The sequence below is a fragment of the Aedes aegypti genome, chromosome 2 (assembly GCF_002204515.2).
Source record: "Aedes aegypti strain LVP_AGWG chromosome 2, AaegL5.0 Primary Assembly, whole genome shotgun sequence".
NCBI lineage: Eukaryota > Metazoa > Arthropoda > Insecta > Diptera > Culicidae > Aedes > Aedes aegypti.
The window spans coordinates 380,325,487-380,348,524 of NC_035108.1; the positions used below are offsets into that span (position 1 = coordinate 380,325,487).

The 23,038-nt window shown below is 40.7% G+C and overlaps 2 protein-coding genes across 3 annotated transcripts in view; both read left to right on the top strand.

Moving 5' to 3' along the window:
* The window catches only part of LOC5572937, a 535,760-nt gene that overhangs the window by 242,706 nt on the left and 270,016 nt on the right, over positions 1-23,038 (top strand). The window lies entirely within an intron of this gene.
* Positions 5,842-6,545, top strand: LOC5572935 (microsomal glutathione S-transferase 1). The gene is made up of 2 exons (XM_001660608.2): positions 5,842-6,055; positions 6,130-6,545. Exons 1-2 carry the CDS (start codon positions 5,930-5,932, stop codon positions 6,448-6,450), a joined length of 447 nt encoding a protein of 148 aa, XP_001660658.2. The 5' UTR covers positions 5,842-5,929; the 3' UTR covers positions 6,451-6,545.

The window sequence follows — 23,038 nt, forward strand, 5'->3', positions numbered from 1 at the left end:
ACGGTCAAAAGGAATTGTATTCATATGTTCGGGCGGAATTTTGATGACGAACAATTAATTTTAAAGAAAATTAGTATATTCCATCATGCTGAAGGAATGGAGGGAGATGCCCGTAGATCTACATATTCTAGTAAAACATTTTATTATAGCGTTGATATGTTGTGTTTTAACCACTCAATACACACAGTGAGCCGTAAGTTGTGAGACGAATCTGGAAACTGATTGCGACGGAGTTGAAAACGATACGACGGAGGGAGAATACGGTAAGATGCTTTTATTTTGTATTATTTCCAAAAAGAGATCAAGATTTATCAATATGTTATTGTACAATGGTAAAGCCGTTTTGAGAAAGAATTGTTTGGCATCGGTTTGTATCAGCATCATTCACTGCAATACTGGGAAAATTGCAGTTCTTACTGACCAATGCTTAATACGATGGATACTAACACATCACCCTATTATCAGGTCCTCTTCAAACGGAGGGACCGCCAGGGCTCATTAGTTACTTATAAACCAGTGCTGGTTGTTGATGGTTCAGTTCGTTTACCACGAGCTGAAGCATCCTTTGTACTAATCAGTAATGGTTGTTAAGTTTCGAAGCTAACGTGTGATCAATCGTTTTATAATGCAACATAAGAATGGGTGTTTGGTGGAACTGCGCGTAACACTTGTTGTTATTAAATTTAGTGATTGTGTTGGTGCTAATAGTGTGTTTATAATAAAATCTATGGTGATGAAAATTTGAAAATGACATTGGAAGTGATTCTGATAGTTTTGTTAGAAATATGATAATGATGATGTATAATGATGTGAACTCTACCAATTTAATAAAAGCCATAATACATTTTGCAATCATTTCTCTGAATATAAACATTATTGCCTAGTTTTACAAACATGCATGATAAAAGTGTTAATAATGACAGCGAGTGCAGAAAAATGGATCGAAGTGATTTTGTTTTACTGTAATTTTGTTGATAGTGCTAAATTGTAGTTTGAATAGTAATGACTCTACAGCAACAAAAATAATGAAACATTCAAATTGAATATCTTTTAATTACTTAGTAATGCTAACAGATGGTAAATGCTAATAACAATGAATTTATATGAAAATGGTGTGATGTGAAAAGTGATACAATGGAAAGTATATCTGAAGTGTATTACGAAAGTTGATGAGTGATAATCGGTGATAAACGTGATACTATCATGAAAATAAAAGTGACGATAGTGAGTGATGAAATGAAATGGGGAATGAGGACCTTTTAATAAAACTATTTCGTTCTTCACTTAAACCACTCTAGTAGCATTTCAGGCCTTATCATAGTTTGATAGTAGTCTAAAGTACTAGACTGCAAAACTACGGTAAGGGCTGATTGCTGCTAGGGTACACAGTGACCATTTGAGCAACATTGCTTAGGAACGTCTGTGTGATGAACGCAATAGAGGCTTATAAAAGCAAATGCTGGGAAGGAGCTTAGGGCAGATTAAGAGTGCCAGTACTACCCCTAACGCTACCAAAAAAAAAAAAACTGGTCCTAATAAAAATTGAAAAGTTCAAAATCATCATAAGACATCTATAAACTAGAAAACATGGAATGTCTATTGTTTCAATGGAACCTCCAGAATCCTTGGAAGGAAATGTTGTTTGGTACCGACCTGATCAAATTCGCCCCAGTGATCAATTTGCCCCTGGATTACGGAACTTGCAATTCAATGACTTTGATAAGACGCAAATTTGGCCAAATATGAGTTTAATAGCTTTTAAAACTACTCCTGCCCAAGTGAATCTGAAGTGTCAAGAAATTAATTCAGCTAGCCAATATGTTGTTCTCAGTTCTGATACTTCTGAATAAAAAAATCATCTATGTAATTCCCATGTACTAGCTCGTAAATCATAAGCCACTTGCGTCTTTTCGCTTTCTCATAAATTTGAGATTTACAATCCTTAATAACCGTGCAAAATTTGAGCGTGATCGGTTAAGTCTAGAGTGTGCGCATAGCGATTGAAATTTGTATGGGCGAGAACAAGTATTTTTGCATATGAGCAATTCTCACTAAAATCAAGCCGCCATCGGCACAAATCGTTCGACCACCAATTTCTACACACTTAGATTAAATTACTGGGGTCGGTAAAATTTTACTGGGTTTTGGAACTACCGAAAAAGTCAGTAAAATGAAAACTGTCGCCACGCGTAATCGAAAAGCAAATTTCACCATTTTTTTATCAATACCGTGGTGAATCAAAATCCGGAAGGTATCAATATCCGGACACTCTAGTTATACAGTGCCCGAAATTCCTATAAGCGCATGACCATTTTTCACCGGCACATGTAGTATGAAAGTCCAATACTTCAATATGCTTCAAATGCTTTTAGGTATTCGGATAATATGATATTTCTACCAACTACTAAGACTTTTCTTTCAAACAGTTTGGAATGAAGAGGAAAAAACGGGATTTGAGTATGGAAATTCTTATAAGCGCACCTTTATTTTCAGATCATAAAAAATCATATCACAAGAACACAACAACTTTAGTACTTGGTTTGCTTACCATTTTTCAGAATTGTTTCATAAATTCGTTTCGGCATTGAATCGATGAGGTTCTGCAGCATTGTCAAAGGAATTTTACGCCACTCCTCTCTAACAGCTGCTTCCAGCTCTCGAACTGATCCGAACTGCCGTCCTCCACTGTAAACCCGTCTTGCGAGGATTCCCCAAAGATTTCCGATTGGGTTTAGGTCCGGACTCCGCGCTGGCCAATCCATAACTGGGATGTCCCGCTCCAAAAACCATTGTTTGGAGGCCTTGCTGACATGGATCGCAGCGTTATCTTGTTGAAAAACAAATTCATTTTCCATCACATCCTCCGTAAATGGGATCAAAACACTGTCCAGAAGCTCAACATAGTTTTCGGACTTCATTCTGGTAGTAATTGTTGCAATCGGGGTTTTACTTCTACGTGAAAATGCAGCCCAGACCATCAAACTTCCTCCACCGAAATTTCTGCTCAGCTTCACTTGCGGATCCTTCCGAAGATCGTGCCAATAATACGCGCAGCAGTCAGGACCATCAAGATTAAACTTCTTCTCGTCGGAAAAAAATCACGTTGTTCCATTCCCGGTTCCAAGACATATGGTTTCTGGCAAAATCCAGTCTTGCCTGAACATGCCTCGGAGTAAGGTTGGATTTTTTGGCCTTTTTCGTGTACACCATGTGTCCAGATCCACGTAGTATTTGAGATACTCGCCTTGTTGTGATGGAAAGACCCAATTCCTTTTTAATACCGGATGAATCCAGCTCCCCGGCTTCACCAAGCTGGATAATTCGGTTCCTCTCACGATTGGTGATCTTGGAGTTGCCCTTGTTTTTCTTCCGGATGCCGTAATTCTCACCTTTCTTCAGGAAATTTCGCACGACCGTCTCTCCTCTACCGATCCTCTTGGCGATTGCACGGTTACTTTGGCCAACATCCTTCAATTCAAGGATTAATCTTCGCTCCGTTTCGTCCAAGAACTTTCCTTTCGGCATCTTGAAAACTGTCAACAAACAACACTGTGCACGAATCGCAAAACTTTCCGCACGCATCCGTTTACATCGGCAGCAAAAGAAAATGACAAGTTTTTGTAGTGTGAGTGAAGCAAACACAAATGGCGTTAGCTTGGACACTGTGCGCTTATAGGAATTTCCTGGCCAAAAAATGATATTTTTATTTCACAAAATCGAAAAATTATTAATTTTGACTGTCTTTCATACAACCAAGTGGAAATATAGTAAATATCATTTTAGTAACAGATCGTCAATGTTTTATGTAATAACTAGTCGCAAATGTTGAAAAATGCGTGTGCGCTTATAGGAATTTCGGCCACTGTATTAGTCAATTAGAGTTAAATTAAATGACAATATGTTTGGTTTTTATTCACTCCGTTAATTATTAACAATGCTTATAACTTTACATTTATTTTTAATCTAGTAACCAACGTCTAATAATTGATAAAAATAAAAACAAATAATTTGTTCGTGTTGAACGTCATTTCGCCGCGGTCTGACACCAACTCAAGTTTTTACGATCGATGACCGCGTGAACATCGTTTGATTGAAAGAAAAGTTTGTGATCTATATTTTATAGCAAGTTTTAACCAGAAGTGTTTAAGAAAAGATATTTTTAAAGTTTGCTGACTCCTTTGTGTGTGAATAAGTTAGAAATACATATTTATCGGTGCTTCTAGAGACTGTCCGGTATTACGAGCCAGTGTTTTAAGATCCGGACATCTTCTAAAAGACCCTGGTTTAATTAGTGTAAGTGAGTTTTGTGCAAGAAAAAATAAGAGAAAATTCAAAAAAATAGCTCTTTGTAGCTTTGTGAGTATTCAAAATTTAACTCGATGTGAAATAAATAGTGTTAACTTTCATAATAACAGTTCGAGCCGCAACGATTGCAGTTCAAGCTACACGCTCCTCGGTACAGGTAATCAAAGCACTTATATTACAAACGTGCTATTCTTTTTGACATTATAGGGCAAACGCAGACATCAAGCTTTTTAAATATCTATATTTTATTGTGTATTGATGTTCATTAAAATTAAAAGAATATTATGTGCTATTACACAGATGTCCGGATTTTGATTCATAAGTGTCCGGATTTTGATTCATAAGTGTCCGGATTTAAAGACATCGTTTGCATCAGTTGTCCGGATTTATGGACAAGACATGCTCAAGTATTTGAATGGTTTTCATGTTAAAATCATGGTTTTTACGAAAAAGCTCATCAGTAGCGTGAAGATCTTGAGTGAAACATGGTTTGAAACAATATTACTTTAAAGGTATACTAAAACAACACCTTGATATTAGCATTTGAACATTTGTGTCGACTTAAGCGTTCGCACCACGGTATATGATATAAAAAGAAAGCTCTCTGCAAAATTTCAGTGAAAAATCTCTGTTTTTCGATTTTTGACATTTATTTTTAGTTTACTGACTTTTTCGGTAGTCCAAAAACCCAGTTATTTTTACCGAACAGATTGAGTGTGTATCACTTGAAATTCAACATGTTAAGGGCTAACAAGATGGTAACCTCGTTCTACTACTTTAAAACCAAGATGACATCAAAATCCAAAATTGCCACCAGATTTTTTACTCAAAATAATACTCTTATTCTTTACTTGACTCTAAGAAACAAACAACGATTGAAAACTTGTTCCTTTGTTGTACAAAAAATGATGTTTGCATTTAGGTTTGTATTGATTGCACTCGCCATATACGTCAAAATCGTAGAACATGATTTAGAAAATCGTTCATTTCATAAAGTAAACACCATTATTCACCTAGTTTTTGGAGCCTACCTTATTCAGTTTTTTTCTCATGACGGGGTTAGTGGTCTAATGGCTATGGCTTCCGCTTCATAAGCAGAAGGTCATGGGTTGCAATCCCATGCCCGTCCCTTACTCGTACTTTGTAGTTGTATCTTTCACTTGCTTATATCTATCAAAGTTGATCTAACACAGTTCATAGCATTTGCTAGAACCTGAGACGGACAAAACAAAAACCGTTTCCATTCTAGTTGGGTTGTAATATCACAAACATGTTGCAAATCATTTTCATAGTTTCAAGAATGATTGTTCTACCCCGCATGTTGTGAAACAGAATCTATAAGATGAATTCAATAATTAGTGCAAAAGGTTCCACCAAACTCACCGTGACTGGTCAAAACATTAAATTCCAAAACATTGACTATTCACGCCTCACGCCTCGTTATCAGATTTCTTACACCAGCCTGCGATAAGCTGCATTGGGGCTACATCGATATGCGCCATAGATAAGATAGCCAATTACGGAATAAAATCCAACCGGCTTGCATCACACTCGATTCACTCACGGTTCGTCAGTTAAACGATAAACATCACCGGCTATATTCAAGCACTCGATTGCATTCACAATGAGTAATTTTTTCGATACCATTGATCCGACCATTTTCCGGTCGTACATCTTCTGGTGCTCGGTGCTGGGCCTGAAGATGTTGGTCATGTCCGTTCTGACGGGTATGAAGCGACACGCCAAAAAGGTAAGTATCTGAAGATGCCTCACACTACTGCGTCATGACGCGTCAAGCTAATCATCTTCCCCACCCATTCGTAGGCCTTCGCCAATCCGGAAGACGCGCCCAAGGGCGTTAAGGTAGTCACAAACGATCCGGACGTGGAGCGTGTCCGCCGTGCACATTTGAACGATCTGGAGAACATCCTGCCCTTCTTCATCATCGCTTTCCTGTACATGTTCACCAATCCGAGCGTATTCGTGGCCACCAATCTGTTCCGGGCGGTTGCCCTAGCGCGAATTGTACACACCCTGGTCTACGCGGTGTTCGTCATTCCTCAACCAGCCCGCGGACTTTCTTGGATGGTGGGCTTCTTCAGCACGGGCTACATGGCCGTCAAAACGATTCTGGCGTTCCTCTAGATTAGTGGTGCTCAACCTGTGGGCCGTGGCTAAAGTATGCGGTCCGCGGACATTTTTAGATATATGAAAATGGATAATCAATTTTTAAAAATGAATACGTGGTTTTCTTCTCATCTTGACGTAACGTCCCTGCTGGAACAGAGTCTGCTTCTCAGCTTAGTCTTCTTTCTAAGCACTTGCACAGTTATTGAGGGAGAGCTTTCTTTGCCGATTGACCATTTTTGCATGTGTATATTATGTGGCAGATACGATGGAACTCTATGATAAATTTGAACAATTTTCAGATATAAATTCTGACTCTTCTTCCATTCTATATGTTCAACCATGTTGTCTCCAATTCTGATCAAGACTCACATTAAATTGATATTCTCACAACTCGAATTCTTGAAAATCACTATAAAAAGTCGATTGTTCGGAAGTTCATGAATTAGGGACAAAACATCTTATTTCTTATTTATTTGGAAAGTATGGAAAAGTATTGTAAAATATTGAAAATTCAGTGAAATTAAAACCAGTGAACACAGGATATTTTACCATAATGTTTTTCTCTAGTGAGTAGCTAAAACCATAAACTTGGTGGATAGGTGAGTCGTGCTTCTGCAATGTTTGGGAACCTATACTTTAGACAGAGAGTGAACCTTCGTATAGAAAATAAAAATTAAACGATTTCAAGCGCGAAACGGACCTGAGTAAAATCGTAAACATTTTCATACCGTGACGACAGCCATGAATAACTAATAACATCGAATGACGAAGCTCCAGCAGGACCCACTGCTGGATGTGTGCGTTGTCCATTCTGAGCACGTTTTGCAAATCACTTTGAAATGTATAATGGTTTTCTTTTGGATTTGGAGCGACACATCGTTGAAAATTGTTTAAAGATGGAGGCTTTTGTCCTGCATGTTTTGAAAGTTACAGTTGGCGTGACGCTAATTGGTTGGAAGCGTGGCTGGTGAACGAAATTGGGGAGGTGTGGTTAGCTGTAAAAATAGAGAGGCAGATAACAGCTATCTCTCCATGCAGGGGGCTGATAGGTACCACTCACACGAAGAGCCACGTTATATCGGATGTATATGCTGATTCGTTTCAACTCGGTAGCATATAGTAATTGGGCGGTTATAATTTCTAAAAAAAATTAAAATCCAATCGCCCGTATCACACTCTATTTAGCTTTATATACATGCATTTGTATACCAAGAGTTGGAGGACTTATGAGTTTTGCAGAAAACGTGTGTAAGCTGGTGGGATTTGAATTCAAAACTAGTAAGTTTCTGAGCTATTTGATTATCAAAATACTCAGTAGCTTAGTTGGTCTTAGTACTCGTCTAGCATCCAAGAATCGGGGGTTCAAGTCCCGCCAGGTAGTGGCCAGGTTTAAGTTAAATTTTAGTGGATTTTTGTTATCCAAACTTTTTTCAAGACTGCCTATAAATAATGCATTCTTTTATATCTCTCATTCTTCCAGGTACGAACTCATTTCCATGGAAACTAGATCTCGGTTAACCTAGGTTGGTATATATTTCGAAATCTGAGATAATATGATAATTTGCTGCTTACAACAGCAGCTCAATCCCATCGAACCTCAAACCTTCTTGGAAATATTCACAAAACAAACCTCTTTTTCTTCAACAGCTTAGGTTGCTTAGAAAGCTAATTTTCCTAATCCCGAAAATTCTTCTTTCACGCTCCATTGTGGAGCAGTATCAGTTCGTCCCGAAACTTTGGTGATGCGATGCCAGTAAATAAACCCAATAACTTCATTCCACTAAGTAGATAATCTCCGCTTCAATCCACCGGAATCTCTCCCTGGGTGCCGTTTTTCATCCGTTACTACGGAGACGAAAGCATTCTTCTTACGAGGACGACGACGACGGTGTTACCGATCTAGGGCAGCTTGCAGCAGCAGCAGCATCAGCAGCCATAACCCTAATAAATCTCTTTCATCGCACCCCACGGCTGAAATCGGATCCGAAGGTCACACGAGCGCCGAACGACAGCAACGGAGCCCGGAGCCTCGTCGGTCACATCCATTTCGATTTCGTGCCCCAACCGGTTGCTGGCTCAAAATGTAGCTAACGATCAACACGGAAAAACTCGGCGAAAATTTCTAATAGCTCCGCGTCGTCGTTCGTCCGACAAGTGAGTGCGGAGAAGATAAATTTTTATCTCAGCGCGTCGAATGTATGGCACTTTGAGTGTGAGTTGTGTGGTTGGTTGGCGCTAAGGGTATGTGGTATTTCGAATGGTTCCGACAAAACGAAATATTGTCAAAATCCTCGAAATTTTTCGTTTCGCGGCCTTGCGGTTAGTGTTGCACTATTGATTATTGGCAACAAACTTTGAAAAAATCATAAAATGTTGACCCTTTTCTTATCTAACCAATCACGTTCAAGCACATTTTTGGGTTCCGCTTTCCAATATAAAAGCACACCGGTCCCTGCTTCTTCCCTCAGATCATCTTCAGTATCGATCATTCTGCGTCCGACAGTCAATCTGATCGAAAGTGTTAGTTGCGCGATTTAAATCGTTTTTGGCTTCTGCGTTTTGCGCAGTAGTGCCAAGCCATCCCGCGTCCCTGCGGTCTGTCCCCCGCAGTTTGTCAACCTCATCGGTTTGGCAAATCATCGGGCGTTGTTGCACCAACCGACAGCCAGCTACCAGCGGCCCATGACAGTTGCTGCGATGGGTCTCAACCACCAACAGAAGTAGGCTGACCATACGTACCGTATTTAACGGTACAGTACCGTTTTTCCTACCCGAACTAACTGCTCCGTCGTATTATCAAAAATGCTTAAATTGTCCCGTATTTTAGGAAGTGGATGATAGGGCAACATATTGAATAACAATTGAATAAAAAATATCAGCAATCTAGCAAATTGCTCTTAATTAATTTTGAAAATATTATACCTTAATCATCTGTCTTCTACTAGTTATCAGTTTCTCATTCACAATTAAACTTGATGCGTAGAGAGCATATGCTCGTGATCATTTTTTTGAGTTTGTGCTCAAAATTATGAAAATTTTTGACTGATTTTCCAAAATTTGGGCCTTATTAAATATTTGTTTTAGAGAGATGGTGATTGAAACAATACCTCTCACGACAAGGACCTAGGATCGAATACCAAAACCGTTTATTCCGAGATAAATTAGCCCAGGGTTATGAAGGATTATGATTTTTTAAATATTAACCCTATCTTTTCCATAATTCCGCCTATTTCCAACGAACACTAGCTGAATCGAACTAGTACGATTTCCTCAATAGAGATTGGAATGAATATATACACTCATTTGTCTCACTAGACATAAAAAAGTGACCCAACGAAAAAAACTATTGATAAAAAATCAACTAACTATTTGTTTTCAATGAAAATAAAAAAAAGATTTTGAATAATGTTGATTTGATAGATTTAATTCGTTTTTCCAATCTATCTTCTAAAACCTATAGATCTTGTCAGATACATTATCTAACAATCATTTTGAATTACATAAAAGGACGATTTAACTATTGCTTTTGACAGTGTTGTTCAGACTCATTTCCCCGAAAATAACATTTTCCGAACTACGAAGCCACGAACTACTACAACCATGCTCTATCCTCCTAAGATAGAAAAGCAGATGGTTAAGCTTGAGTACTGCACACAAAATTGATCAATTTTGATCCCAGAGAGCTACAATTCAAGTTTCGGTGAAATGAGATGAGTGAGTGAGTGAGTGCGAATCATTTCACCGAAACTTGAATTGCGGCCCACCGAGATCGAAACTGACGGATCCCATGTGCAACACTCAAGCCCAACCACCTCCCCCTCCATCTCAGGAATACAACGCACAGTTATAACTGTTCATGGCTTCACAATTCGAATTTCGGGGAAATGAGTCTGGTCAACACTGGCTTTTGATTATTTAGACTGACTTTTGAAAAGAGTGGATTGTTTCAAAGAATAAGAACAATCTACGTATGGTATGGTCGTTATAATGAAAACAGGTCCATCTTATTTGCCCAAGGGGTAAATTTCTTTAACCTAGAATGAGAAAAAATCGCATTAAAAGTTATAAATAATTTTCTTGGAAATGGAATTTCTTCAGAACGCTATTTTTCAGAAATCATCATGTGAATTTCTAGTTTCTGAACTATTTTTAAATGAAACATAAAAAGATGTAGTCTTAATGTTTTTTCTTTTTCGTGGGCATTACGTCCCCAATGGCACAGAGCCTTTACAGCTATTAACTGAGAGCTTGTCATTTTTGCATTCGTATGTCCTGTGGCAAGTATGAAGATACTATGCCCTCGGAAAACTCCATTACGATAAGATTTTGGATTGACTGAGAATCGAATCCGGATAATCTCAACATGGCTTTACTTTGCAGCCGTGAACTTTACCGCTGGGCTAAGGAAGGGCTATGTAGGTATTCTTTGAGAGCATTATTTACATTTTTAAGAATGTCCCGTATTTGTTCCTCATTTGTCCCGTTTTTATTTGGTAAGCTTATGGTCAGCCTAGACAGAAGGCGCCGTCCGTCTCCAACCAACATTGCCAACCAGCAGCCCAGTAGCTCCCAACGGCCGCGTAAGGACAAATCGGATTTAACCGATTCGAATGCCAGATTATTGGAGCGAAACAGGATTGCTGCGAAGCTAGTAGACCCGAACCCTCCTTGAGCACACGCTTTGAAGGCTCCGCCAATTTTGGCAGTGGGGAAGGATGTTGCAGTGCTTCGAAACGAGCTTGCAGCCAAGCATATCTTCCCGCTGTTCAAGCTATGTAGCACCGGCATGAAGATTATCTGCACCACCAGCGCTGCTATCAGGAGGTAAGCCAGCACCTATCGGAAAGGCGTCGGGAGTAGCACACCCACGAGGTGCTCCTCCGCGGCTTGCCGGAACACCCCCCAAATCATCAGCGAGCTGAGGCTGGTCAAGCTAAAGGCCCCAGAAGGTGTTCCCTATCATCTCGGCGAGATCAGTTGTACCTGGTGCTTTTTGCAAAAGGCTCCGTTTCAATGGCGGGCGTTGCGAAGGTCCGGCACCTCTTCCAGATGGTGGTAGCGTGGGAGAAATACCGGTCAAAGAAGAAGGATGTCACGCAATGTGGCAAGTGCCTTGTGTTCGGCCAGGGGGCAAAGAACTGCCACATGGTCCTACGATGCGGCAAGTGCGCTGGCGCGCACCTGACAGGTGATGGTCCGCAAACCATCCTCGCGAAATATGGACCGGAAAGCTTGCTCGTTAAAGAGCAAAAACCGGGAATCACCCGTCTTCCTAGCCCCTAGCCCAAGAAGGTATCGATGTAGCTATAATTGCGGAGGCGCAAGTCAAGGATGTTAACGTCTTTCTTCCCGACTTCCGGCTCGTAAGGTTTGACCAGTGTGGGTCTGAACGAGGAGGCGTTGGTTTTCTGGTGCCGTTGGTTTTCTGGTGGAAATCTCCATCACCCCAATCAAATTCATTGCGGCCTGCCCGAAGCAAACTGCCATCATCGACGGGACATCGGTGGCCCTAAAACAAGACCGCATCAAGCTGACTCGGCGGCAGGGGCAGTTCATCCTGGCTGGCGACCTGAATGCAAGGCACGAGGCATAGGAAAACACCAGGTGAAAGGAAATGGCCTCACCCTACAATAGGACCTGGAGGAAGGCCGCCACACCATCCTGAGCCCAGATTCGTCCACCCGCCTGAGCCGGACCTTGGACCTCTTTGACCAACATGGACGGCAACATCTCCCAGCCGGTCGCTCATCAGGATCTCAGCTCGGACCACTACCCGGTGGCGGTCGAAGATGGTTCCCTGGTCAACCGGCATCGAGACACCCGGCGCAACTATCATCGTCGACGCCAATATCAGATACGAGTATTCCCTGGCGTCCATTGAAGACGTCGATCGGCAGCTGCAGAGCATTGAAGTGGCCATCTCCGTGGCCCGAGAGCAGCACGTACCAAAATCTGGTTAGGTGAGCAACACCCTTTCTATTGATTGAGTTACGGAAGATCTTTAAAAACCAAACCCAGGCTAATTCCACCATTGATCCCACTAGACAACGCCGACTCTAAGGATCGCCTGATAACCCCTGCTGAGATAGGTCGGCATTTCGTCAGCTCACACAGCATCCATCGAAAAACTCTCACATGCCCCAGGCGTGTGGTCGGCCCCAAAATGAGAGTGACGTTGAAGAGACTAATTGCAGCCAGATCGAATAGATCAAAAGGTGACGCGAAGGCGTAGAGGCATCAACAAGCCATCTGCCTCCTGAAGTAATACCATGAGGTAGTTCCAGGAGGACATCGGACTTGTAGGCCAAGCCAAAGAAAAGTGGCGTGGTACAGAGTTGTTTTCCGCTTTTTTTTCTCTGTTACCGCACTCGAGACGTGCATCCGCAGTAGACCGTTGAGTAATAGACCGTTAAGTGAGAAACACAGAGCCTAAACCTCATGTGCTCCCCAGATAGCCGGGTTAGGTGAAAGTTTCTAGCTTTGCTAGAAGTGCGAAAATTCTATACAAAAAAAAATCGAGGGCTAAACATTTCTAGCCCACATGAAGCTGCTGTCTCTGAACATGCAGCTAGCTTACATTACGATCTACCAACGACTTCTCGGAGGAGTTGGAAATCACTGCTGAAGAATGGCTGGCCTATGTCAAAACATCTAAAAACATGCAGGCCCCAGGTTTCGACACTCTGAACTTGGAGTCTCCAGTTCTATCGACATCTGGTTCCGACTTAGCTACTTCCCTTCGCCATGAGAGTCAGCAAAAGTCATCCCAATCAGGAAACCAGGAAAGGATCCGTCTTCCTCCAAAAACTATCGCCCCATCAGCCTTTTTTCAGGGTTATCAAGGCTTTTTGGAAAAGCGATCAACAAACGGCTGCTTAAACGGGCTTAAACGGCTAAGAACGGATTAAAATGGCTTAAAACGGCTTGAAACGTCTTAAAATGGTCTCAAATTGTTGCAAATGGCCCAAAATCTAATTGCTCAATACGGCTTAACATGGTTTTAAACTGCTTGAAATGGCTCAAAACGGCTTAAAATGGCTTAAAACGGCGTTAAACGGTAAACGGCCTAAACGGCGTTGAACGGTAAACGGCCTGAAACGGCTTAAAGGGCCCAAAATCACTTGAAATGGCTTAAAACGGCTTAAATCGATTTAATATGTTTGAACGGCTTAAAATTGCTATAAACGGCTTAAAATGGCTTTAAATGGCAAAACGTCTTTAAACGTCTAAAACGGTATAAAATGGCTTAAAATGGCCCCAAATTACTTAAAATGGCCCAAAATCACTTGAAATGGCTAAAAACAGCTTGAAACGGCTTAAAACGGCTAAAAATGGCTAAAAACGGCTTAAAATGGTTTTAAATGGCTTAAAACGCCTATATACGTCTAATACGGCATAAAATGGCTTAAAATGGCCCCAAATTACTTAAAATGGCTAAAAACAGCTTGAAACGGTTTAAAATGGCTCGAAACGTCATAAAATATCTCGAATCGGCTTAAACGGCTTAAAATGGCTTAACACGACTTGAAACGGCTTTAAAAGGTTAAAAACGGCTTAAGATAGCTTAAATCGGCTTATAACGGCTAGAAACGACTAAAAACGACTTAAAACAACTAATAACGGCTTTTTCATCTTGGCATCGACGTCCTCACGAAGACAGAGCTTGCTTCTCAGCGTAGTGTTCTTATGAACATTTCCACAGTTATTAACCTAGAGCTTTCTTCGCCAAAGTTGCCATTTTCGCATTCATATATCGTGGTGTCGGATTCATAGTGATCGGGAAGCAGATGAAGCGTGTTATGAGGTGGAAACCGATTAATGAACGAATCTGCGTATTGAGAATACGGGGCAAATTCTTTAACTACAGTCTGATCAACATCTATGCGCCGACAAACGATAAACCCGACGACACGAAGGATGCGTTTTACGATTGTCTCGACAAGACCTACGGAGAGTGCCAAAAACATGACGTGAAAGTTGTTATCGGGGATGCCAACGCTCAGGTCGGAAGAGAGGATTTTTCCGCCCAATAATTAGTACGGAGAGCCTTCACTCCGCCACCAATGACAACGGCCTAAGGCTAATAACTTTTGCTGCAGCTAGAGGGATGGCCATCAGCAGCACCTACTTTGCACGCAAAGACATCCGAAAGCACACCTGGATGCATCCAAATGGTGAGCTCTGCAACCAAATAGATTACGTTTTGGTGGAAGGTCGGCATTTCTCGGATGTCATCGATGTGAGGACCTTTAGAGGCCCAAACATCGACTCTGATCACTATCTCGTTGTTAGTAAAATTCGTGCACGGTTGTCTACCGTGGCGAACACAAGAACACAGCGACCGTTGCGTTTCAATATCCAGCGCTTATCAACAGAAGGTGTAGCAGACGAGTACCGCAGGAAGCTTGATGAGCGGATAAGGCGACAACCTCAACATCCACGGTGCGATGAGCACAGCAGCGCGAGAGGTGATAGGTACTGCTCAGAGACGACCCAGAAATGGTTGGTTTGATGAGGAGTGCCAGAATGTGACGGATGAGAAGAATGTTGCCAGAAGCCAGATGTTAGTGTCTGGTACCCGGCAGAATAGAGAGCGGTACAAGGAAACTAGAGCAGCCGAGAAACGAATTCACCGCAGGAAGAAAAGGCAGAATGAAGAAGACATCATTACTGAGGCGCAAAACAGCATCGAACAAAACGATATGCGGAGATTTTACGAAACTGTCAATAGCGTACGGAGAAAAACTGCGCCGTCTCCCGTCATGTGCAATGACCGCGAAGGTAACTTGCTGACAGAAAAAATCTTGGTGGCTGCCAGGTGGAAAGAACACTTCGAGCAATTGTTGAATGGAGAGAACACGAGCGAGTCTGAGAACAGAATAATCATCAGCAACGATGGACAAGCTGTGGAGCCCCCGACGCTAGATGAGGTTAGAAGAGCGATTAAGGAGTTGAAGATCTGTAAGGCTGCTGGAAAAGACGAGCTCCCGGCCGAACTTTTCAAGCACGGTAGTGAGCAGCTGTACGAAATACTGCACCGTACTCTGTTAAGGATATGGGAGGAAAAAGAATTGCCTGCTAGCTGGCTGGAGGGCCTCATCAGCCCTCTGTATAAGAAGGGCCACAGATTGGAGTGCGCCAATTACCGAGGAATAACGCTCCTCAATTCGGCGTACAAAATAATGTTGCGTGTTCTGTTCAACAGATTGAGACCGCTGGAGGAGTCCTTCGTCGGCGAATACCAAGCTGGTTTTCGTGAGGGCCGAGCAACGACGGATCAAATGTTTACCTTGCGACAAATCCTTGATAAGTTCCGGGAATACAACTTGAAGACTCACCATCTGTTCATTGATTTCAAGGCGGCGTACAATTCAGCAAATAGAAATGAGTTATGGCAGATAATGGTAGAAAACGGTTTTCCGGCGAAACTGATTAGACTGATTCGTGCAACGTTGGATGGATCGAAATCAAGTGTGCGGGTTGCGGATGAGACTTCAACCTCCTTCGTAACCTTAAATGGATTGAAGCAAGGAGATGCGCTTTCGAACCTTTTGTTCAACATTGCTCTCGAAGGAGCTATAAGGAGAGCGGGCGTGCAAAGAAGCGGTACCATCGTCACCCGGTCGCATATGCTTCTGGTTTTGCGGACGATATCGATATAATCGGAATTGATCGTCGAGCAGTAGAAGAGGCATTCGTGCCTTTTCAAAGGGAGACAGCGAGGATTGGACTTACCGTCAACACCAGCAAAACGATGTACATGATCGCTGGTAGACAGCGTGGTTCCAATCGTGACGTTGGAAGTGAAGTGGTGCTGGGTGGTGAAAAATTTCAAGTAGTGGAAGAATTTGTGTATCTTGGTACTTTAGTGACTTGCGATAATGATGTTACCCGCGAGGTGAAAAGACATCTTGCAGCTGCGAATAGGGCTTTTTACGGGCTCCGTAACCAGCTTAAGTCCCGTAGCCTGCAGACGAAAACAAAATTCGCGCTATATAGGACACTTATCCTTCCGGTTGCTCTATACGGCCATGAATCCTGGACGTTAAAAGAGGTCGACCGGAAAGCGTTTGGAGTGTTTGAGCGTAAAGTTCTGCGAACAATACACGGTGGTAAACAAGAAAATGGCATCTGGCGGCTTCGCATGAATCATGAGTTGTACCAAGTATATAAAGAAGTGGATATTATCAAGCTCATAAAACACGGCAGGCTGCGTTGGGCTGGTCACGTGGTACGAATACCGGAAGAACGACAGGCAAAAATATTATTCAGTAGAGAACCCGGACGAGGCCGTCGGCTTCGTGGTAGGCCGCGCACACGTTGGCTTTTTGTTGTTGAAGAGGACTTAAGGGCACTTAACGTTCAGGGCGACTGGAAGCGATTGGCTCAGGACCGAGCCCAGTGGAGAAGAATTATCCATTCGGCGTAGATTCAACGTAGCGAATTGTAGCCCATCAAGTAAGTAAGTATATCGTGTGGCAGGTACGATGATACTCTATGCCCAGGGAAGTCAAGGAAATTTCCTTTACGAAAAGATCCTGGACCGACCAGGATTCTAACCCAGACACCTTCAGCATGGCTTTACTTTGTAGCCGCGGCCTCTAATCACTTGGCTAAGGAAAGCTCTTAATAACGGCTTAAAACTGCTAAAAACGGCATAAAACTGCTTAAAACAGCTTAAATTGGCTTAAAACGGCTAAAAACTGCTTAAAACAGCCAATTAGGTTGGTTTATAACGGCATAAAACGGCCTTAAACGGCTTAAAATGGCTTAAAAAGCTTGAATTGGCTTAAAACGGCATTCATTCGGCGGTTATTCAATCGTGCACCAATTGACTCGAGTAACCGATATTCTCAAGCGAAACAAGCCCCTCGCCAAATCCTCTGCCATGGCGTTGCTGGATGTTGAAAAAACATTCGACAACGTTAGATGGCCTAACTGCACCGATACAATCTTCCCACTTATTTGGTGAAATCATCAAAAACTATCTATTTGAGAGGTCGTTAAGGTTTTCCATCAATGGAGTCACCAAGTCAACAAATGTAGGGGTATATCTGGTCAATTGTGGGCCAGTTTTAAATGCAACATCAATACATATCCTTTCACCTCATTGGTCGGCAATCTGAAGTGGCAGGCGCTATTGTTGTGAGCTGTGGAGCAAGATCGGTACCAGTGAGGACGTAATGTCAATAAGAAGAAGAAGAAGAAGAAGAAGAAGAAGAAGAAGACGAAAGAGTAGCAACCACGGCGGCCAACCAAGCTCAAGTATTGTATGAAATACCTACTACAGTGCGACTACAACAATGTTAAAATTTTCATATACCGGTTTGTTTCAAATCGACTTTGAAAATGCACATCGCATACCCTTATTTGGAGCCACGCGCGGCAAGGCATGCCCGAAAGGCAATTTAGTGGTTCCATTTGGTTCGGTGCGTTTGTCGGTGTCGAACAAGAAGGCAAAGTTTTTTTTTTGTCTGGGAGCCTTTTTCCCCTCAGTACATAGCTAGATGGTCCTCGTATCCTTTCGACCTCAGTTGAAAGCCATACCAGTGGTAACAGGGAGCAGAGTAGCAACAACATGAGGGCAACTTTGCTTAATGCTTTCAGCGGGTATAGACAGTAAACATTTATTATCTATTCATCTTCATCTTTGGCAGTCAGACGAGCGTGGCAGAGAGCAACCCTTTTTATGGGAAAAGCTGTAAAAATAAATTTTCCATTAGTCGGAATCTGGGGTTGGGATGTGTTTGGCGATTTCGGAGATATGGGAGCAGTCGAGGAGGAAAAACAGTGCTGTGTGTGTTGAGTTTGTGTTCCTGGAGTGGAATATTTGGGACAGGTCAGAGGTCATGTGATGCTTTCAGATATGGAGTGGTATAGTGGCCGGTGAAATAAAAGTCTCTTTGGTGGTATATATATATATATATATATATATATATATATATATATATATATATATATATATATATATATATATATATATATATATATATATATATATATATATATATATATATATATATATATATATATATATATATATATATATATATATATATATATATATATATATATATATATATATATATATATATATATATATATATATATATATATATATATATATATATATATATATATATATATATATATATATATATATATATATATATATATATATATATATATATATATATATATATATATATATATATATATATATATATATATATATATATATATATATATAGAATTGATTTATATTACTCTGGTCATACGCAACTATAAAAATTGTTTTAGCTAAAATGTGCTTTGAATTGGGAGAAATTAAAGTAAAGAAGTGTGCAGTGCATAGAACTGCATAGAAACAGCCTCAGTACCGTAAATTCGGGTGAAATTGATCAGTTTTCACCGTTTTTCTGATCTGTTTTCTATAATGTTGTCAATTTCAATCAACTGAATGCAGGAAAACAAGTACGGCGGTGAGCCTTATTGGCTCATATAACGAAATTGTCTATTAAATGTGATTTTGGTGCTAAAAATTATCTCTAAAATAAAAAATCAGGGGATCCCATTTCGGGGTGAAATTGATCACTTATCAAAGTGATTGTTGTTAGTGTTGAAAACAACTCTACTTATCAAATTTGGGCTCCCTGAATCCGAATATGCTTACCAAATTCTTAACAATGCAATATTAACGGAGATAATTCATAATTAAATTTCAAAAGTACCGCGTAAAACGCCTAAATGTAGGCAATTTCTAAACGAATTTAGAACTAACTAACAGAAATCCTATTATTTTAACCAAATGAGCGAATTGGTACGAATTTCGATTATAAAATCTGTTTTGGGGAAATATTTTAAATATCCTCAAAAACTTTCACGCTGACACCATGTTCATATCCTTGTTTAGAACTAGAAGTTTATGGAAGTCTGCCAATGCCTCATCTTACATCGTCCCCTTGATGCTACAACTAGATAACTTGATATTTGAAATTTTTGACTTCAATATGTCAAAACATTAGTATCAATTAGATCTGCAAAATATCCACAGCTCATAAGTGTGTGATTGAAAATACATAAGTTGATATTTACTTTCCAATCAAATTCTCTGCGATAAGCCATCACCTTGTACAACGAGCATATTTTCAAAGTTGCACATCTCAAAATTTTGATTTTCGAGTTATCTAGTTGTAGCATTAAGGGGACGACATGATTCTGCATTTTCACAATATTTTCATAGAAATAAGCATTCTTCAACTCCTAAAACTTCATAACACACTATTTGACCATTGCTAAGACTAACAACGTTCGTTTACTACAGTTAACATTGATATCGGTGCTCTATTAGTAAGAAATAAAATCGTATGACACGGTGATCAATTTCACCCTACCGATCAATTTCACCCGAATTTACGGTACGTCATCGTACATCGCATTTCGTAAATTCGGATCTAGGATTGAACCTTGAGGTACACCCGTGGATATTAGAACGCTTTTCTGTCCCTTGTCTGTGCCATTTAGTAGAATCTTATCATCAAAATACTGTGCATTTATTGCATTTATTTTTCGCGACGGCGATCTTGAAAACTTCATAAAATGCTTGTAGATCACCGCAGGTACTTCAAATCGTTTTGGTGTCTTCTGCGCGATTATTCCTGACTGTCCAAGGCATGATCGCGTAGAAGACACCAAAACATTTTGAAGTACCTGCAGCAATCTAGAAGCGTTTTTTAAGATAGTCGGCACGATAATTTTTCGCGCCACGCATAATTGCTTTCTAGAAGCTTACACACCGGTACCTTGAGGAGGTGAAGTGCGTGGGCTATCGATTTGAACGTATTCTTCACATCCAGAGTGACAACCCCGTAGTAACGGATGCCGCTCCTTTTATGCTCGGATGCCACCTCAGCTGTCTGAACGACTAACTGGATAGTGACCAAAGTAGATTTACCTTTCCTGAATCCAAATAGGCTGTTGGACAGGCCGTCCACACCTTCCGTATACAGTACTAGTCCGTTGAGGATCAACCTCTCCTCAACTTGCTCGTTGTATCTAGTAGACAGATAGGTCTATACGCCAACCTGCGGTTCGATTCCTAGTTGGTCCAGGATCTTTTAGTAATGGAAATTTCCTTGACTTCCCGGAGCATAGAGTACCATCGTACCTGCCACACGATATACGAATGCGAAAATGGCAAGTTTGGCAGTTAATTGCTGTGGAAGTGCTCATAGAACACTATGATGAGAAGCAGGCTCTGTCCCAGTGAGGACGTAATGCCAAGAAGAGTGATTTTCCCAAACCGCTCTTGCTTCCATAAAATGTGATAACTAAATAAATTAGTACCGTAAAACGGGGTAACTTTGATAATACGGGTAACTTTGATAATGCGAGACTCTCAACATACTAAACGAAATAACAAAGTTCCTGTTAATCTGTTAAGTAAAACGAATGCAAAAGTAAAGAGTATTAGTATGATACTTCATGTTAAAGCTATTTTCGTTGGAATCAAGTGCATTTGAGGATTTATATGCATATATGGAAAATTTATAAGATTTTAATAATTTTGAAATGCTCTCAAACAATCTGTTCTACGATCACTATTTGATGAAGTCATAATGAATTCGTCACTTATTCTTGATAGCCTAGTTATATTAGAACTCAAATTCAGTCTAAAAACTCTTAGCGAATACTATTTTTACAAACTGGGACCATTTTTGTAATCTAAGTCAGAAATTTCCATATAGCGTTAAACGCCTAAATATATGCAACGCCCTACAAATGTTCTGTAATTCATTCAATTTTGTTCGAGTGATGCTCCATTATCAAAGTTACCCCAAAACAGAAAACCGACTTTCGATTATGTGAAAAATTATATATTCATTATAAATAAATCTTTTGGAAATCTATCAACTGGAATCGATAGTTAGGATACCAGTACTTGTTTTAAAAATATGAATTAAAATTCTTTGAAACAGCATGCATAAATATTCAAGTTTTCTTCGAAAAAACTATCAAAGTTACCCCGTTTTACGGTATACGAATTTGTAATATTATCAAAAATAGTCAAAATAAACTATACCCTTGCTCAAACACGCCTATGCTCGGAACCGTGCCATCGCCGTCACAAAGTCGAAATTTTCAGCAGGAAGTAAATCCTGAGCGTTCAGAGAAGCGGTCCTTCCACTTCATTCTTCCTGGCTTCATAAAGCTTACGTACGAACCAGTTGGGATGTCCGCGTTGAACCGGGTACTTTTCCCGGTCCCACCGTCGTCATCGTCCTTAAAAACAACACTGTACTGCCAATTTTCAAATTCGTACCAGGAGAGAAAGATGGCAGCGAATTCTGCAGATGAGGAAGAGCATCATCAATTGCCAAACGCAATTTAGGCAGATAGGTAGGTGCTGGATGATGATGGTACAAGCGTTTGAGCTGAATATTTCACGTGGGTTACGAGGAAGACGTGGATTTGAACGCAAATTGCTTACCGGTTTCGTGAGGAATATTAAGTTATTTTCGGGGCGATAATTGGTATTTGATGGAAAGTTTAGCGTGAATATGAAGGTGAATTTTATGGTGACGGATATGCAGTAAATTACGTCTTTGCGCGATTATTGAGGAAAGGACATCTATGGAAACCCACAGTATTTTAAGGCACATGCCTATTGCTTAGTACACGTCAAGAGTAAAGTTTTCCTGGTTCCCTATTTCAATATATAGGGTTCCGATACCAGAAGTGGATAATCTTAAAAACAAAAATGCTTTACGAAATTGCTACAAGTCATATAAAAGCATTCTCTATGTCAATTACCAGATTACAACGAGAAAAGGTTAGAGATTGTTTCCGAGATATGACCGCCAAGTTGACGTTGGATAACGTTAGCTTCTTTTATTTCCTGGTGTGAGACCGTCACGAACTTATGAAAGATTTGTACTGCTAAAAATCTAATCAATTTTCACACTATTTGTTGCATGTCAATTTCGACGTATGTATTATGAACAGGTTTGATAATACTCCTCAACATCATCAGAGTTCGGTGACATACTCTAGTGCAGCGTGCTGCGTTTGCCTCTTTGTGAGGGAGCGAGAAAATGCTAAGCAGAGAGGCATCACGCTTAGCCTGCTCAACGCAACGCATGTGTAAAAACTACACAGAATGAGGCAACCAATGCAGGACTCTCTGGCTGAGTGAAAATTCTGTGTAAGTCGCACTCATGCTGTGTGTAGCCGATGTGTTATCCTTCGGCTGTGCGGGGATCGATAGAAATGGAACTGTCAATCTCTCCCGCGCGGCAGCAAACAGTTGGGCGTTGGTAAGATGGGGAGTTTTCTGTGTTTTTTTCAGGCGAAAAGCCGGAAGATGGTCGCAAATGTGGAAGTTTTTTCCCCATTTGCTTCCACTTCGGCTATTCGAATGAAAAAATATCTGAAAACTTGAAAATTTGAATGTTTTTTTTATGTTTTCAGAAGCAAAACAAAAATGGAAGCGAATTCCGCATTCCAAGCGTTCCTCCTCTGTGCGCATTTCACTCATTCGGTTTGTTTAACACCGTTTGCTCAAAACTGTGTACAGCTCCTTTTGCACAGAATCTGTGCTGCA

What these genes read in the sequence shown, in the direction of transcription:
- LOC5572935 (XM_001660608.2), top strand. Translation starts at nt 5,930, where the DNA reads ATGAGTAATTTTTTCGATACCATTGATCCGACCATTTTCCGGTCGTAC. An exon ending in TGAAGCGACACGCCAAAAAG is followed by an intron (nt 6,056 to 6,129) that starts GTAAGTATCTGA and finishes ACCCATTCGTAG; the next exon opens with GCCTTCGCCAATCCGGAAGA.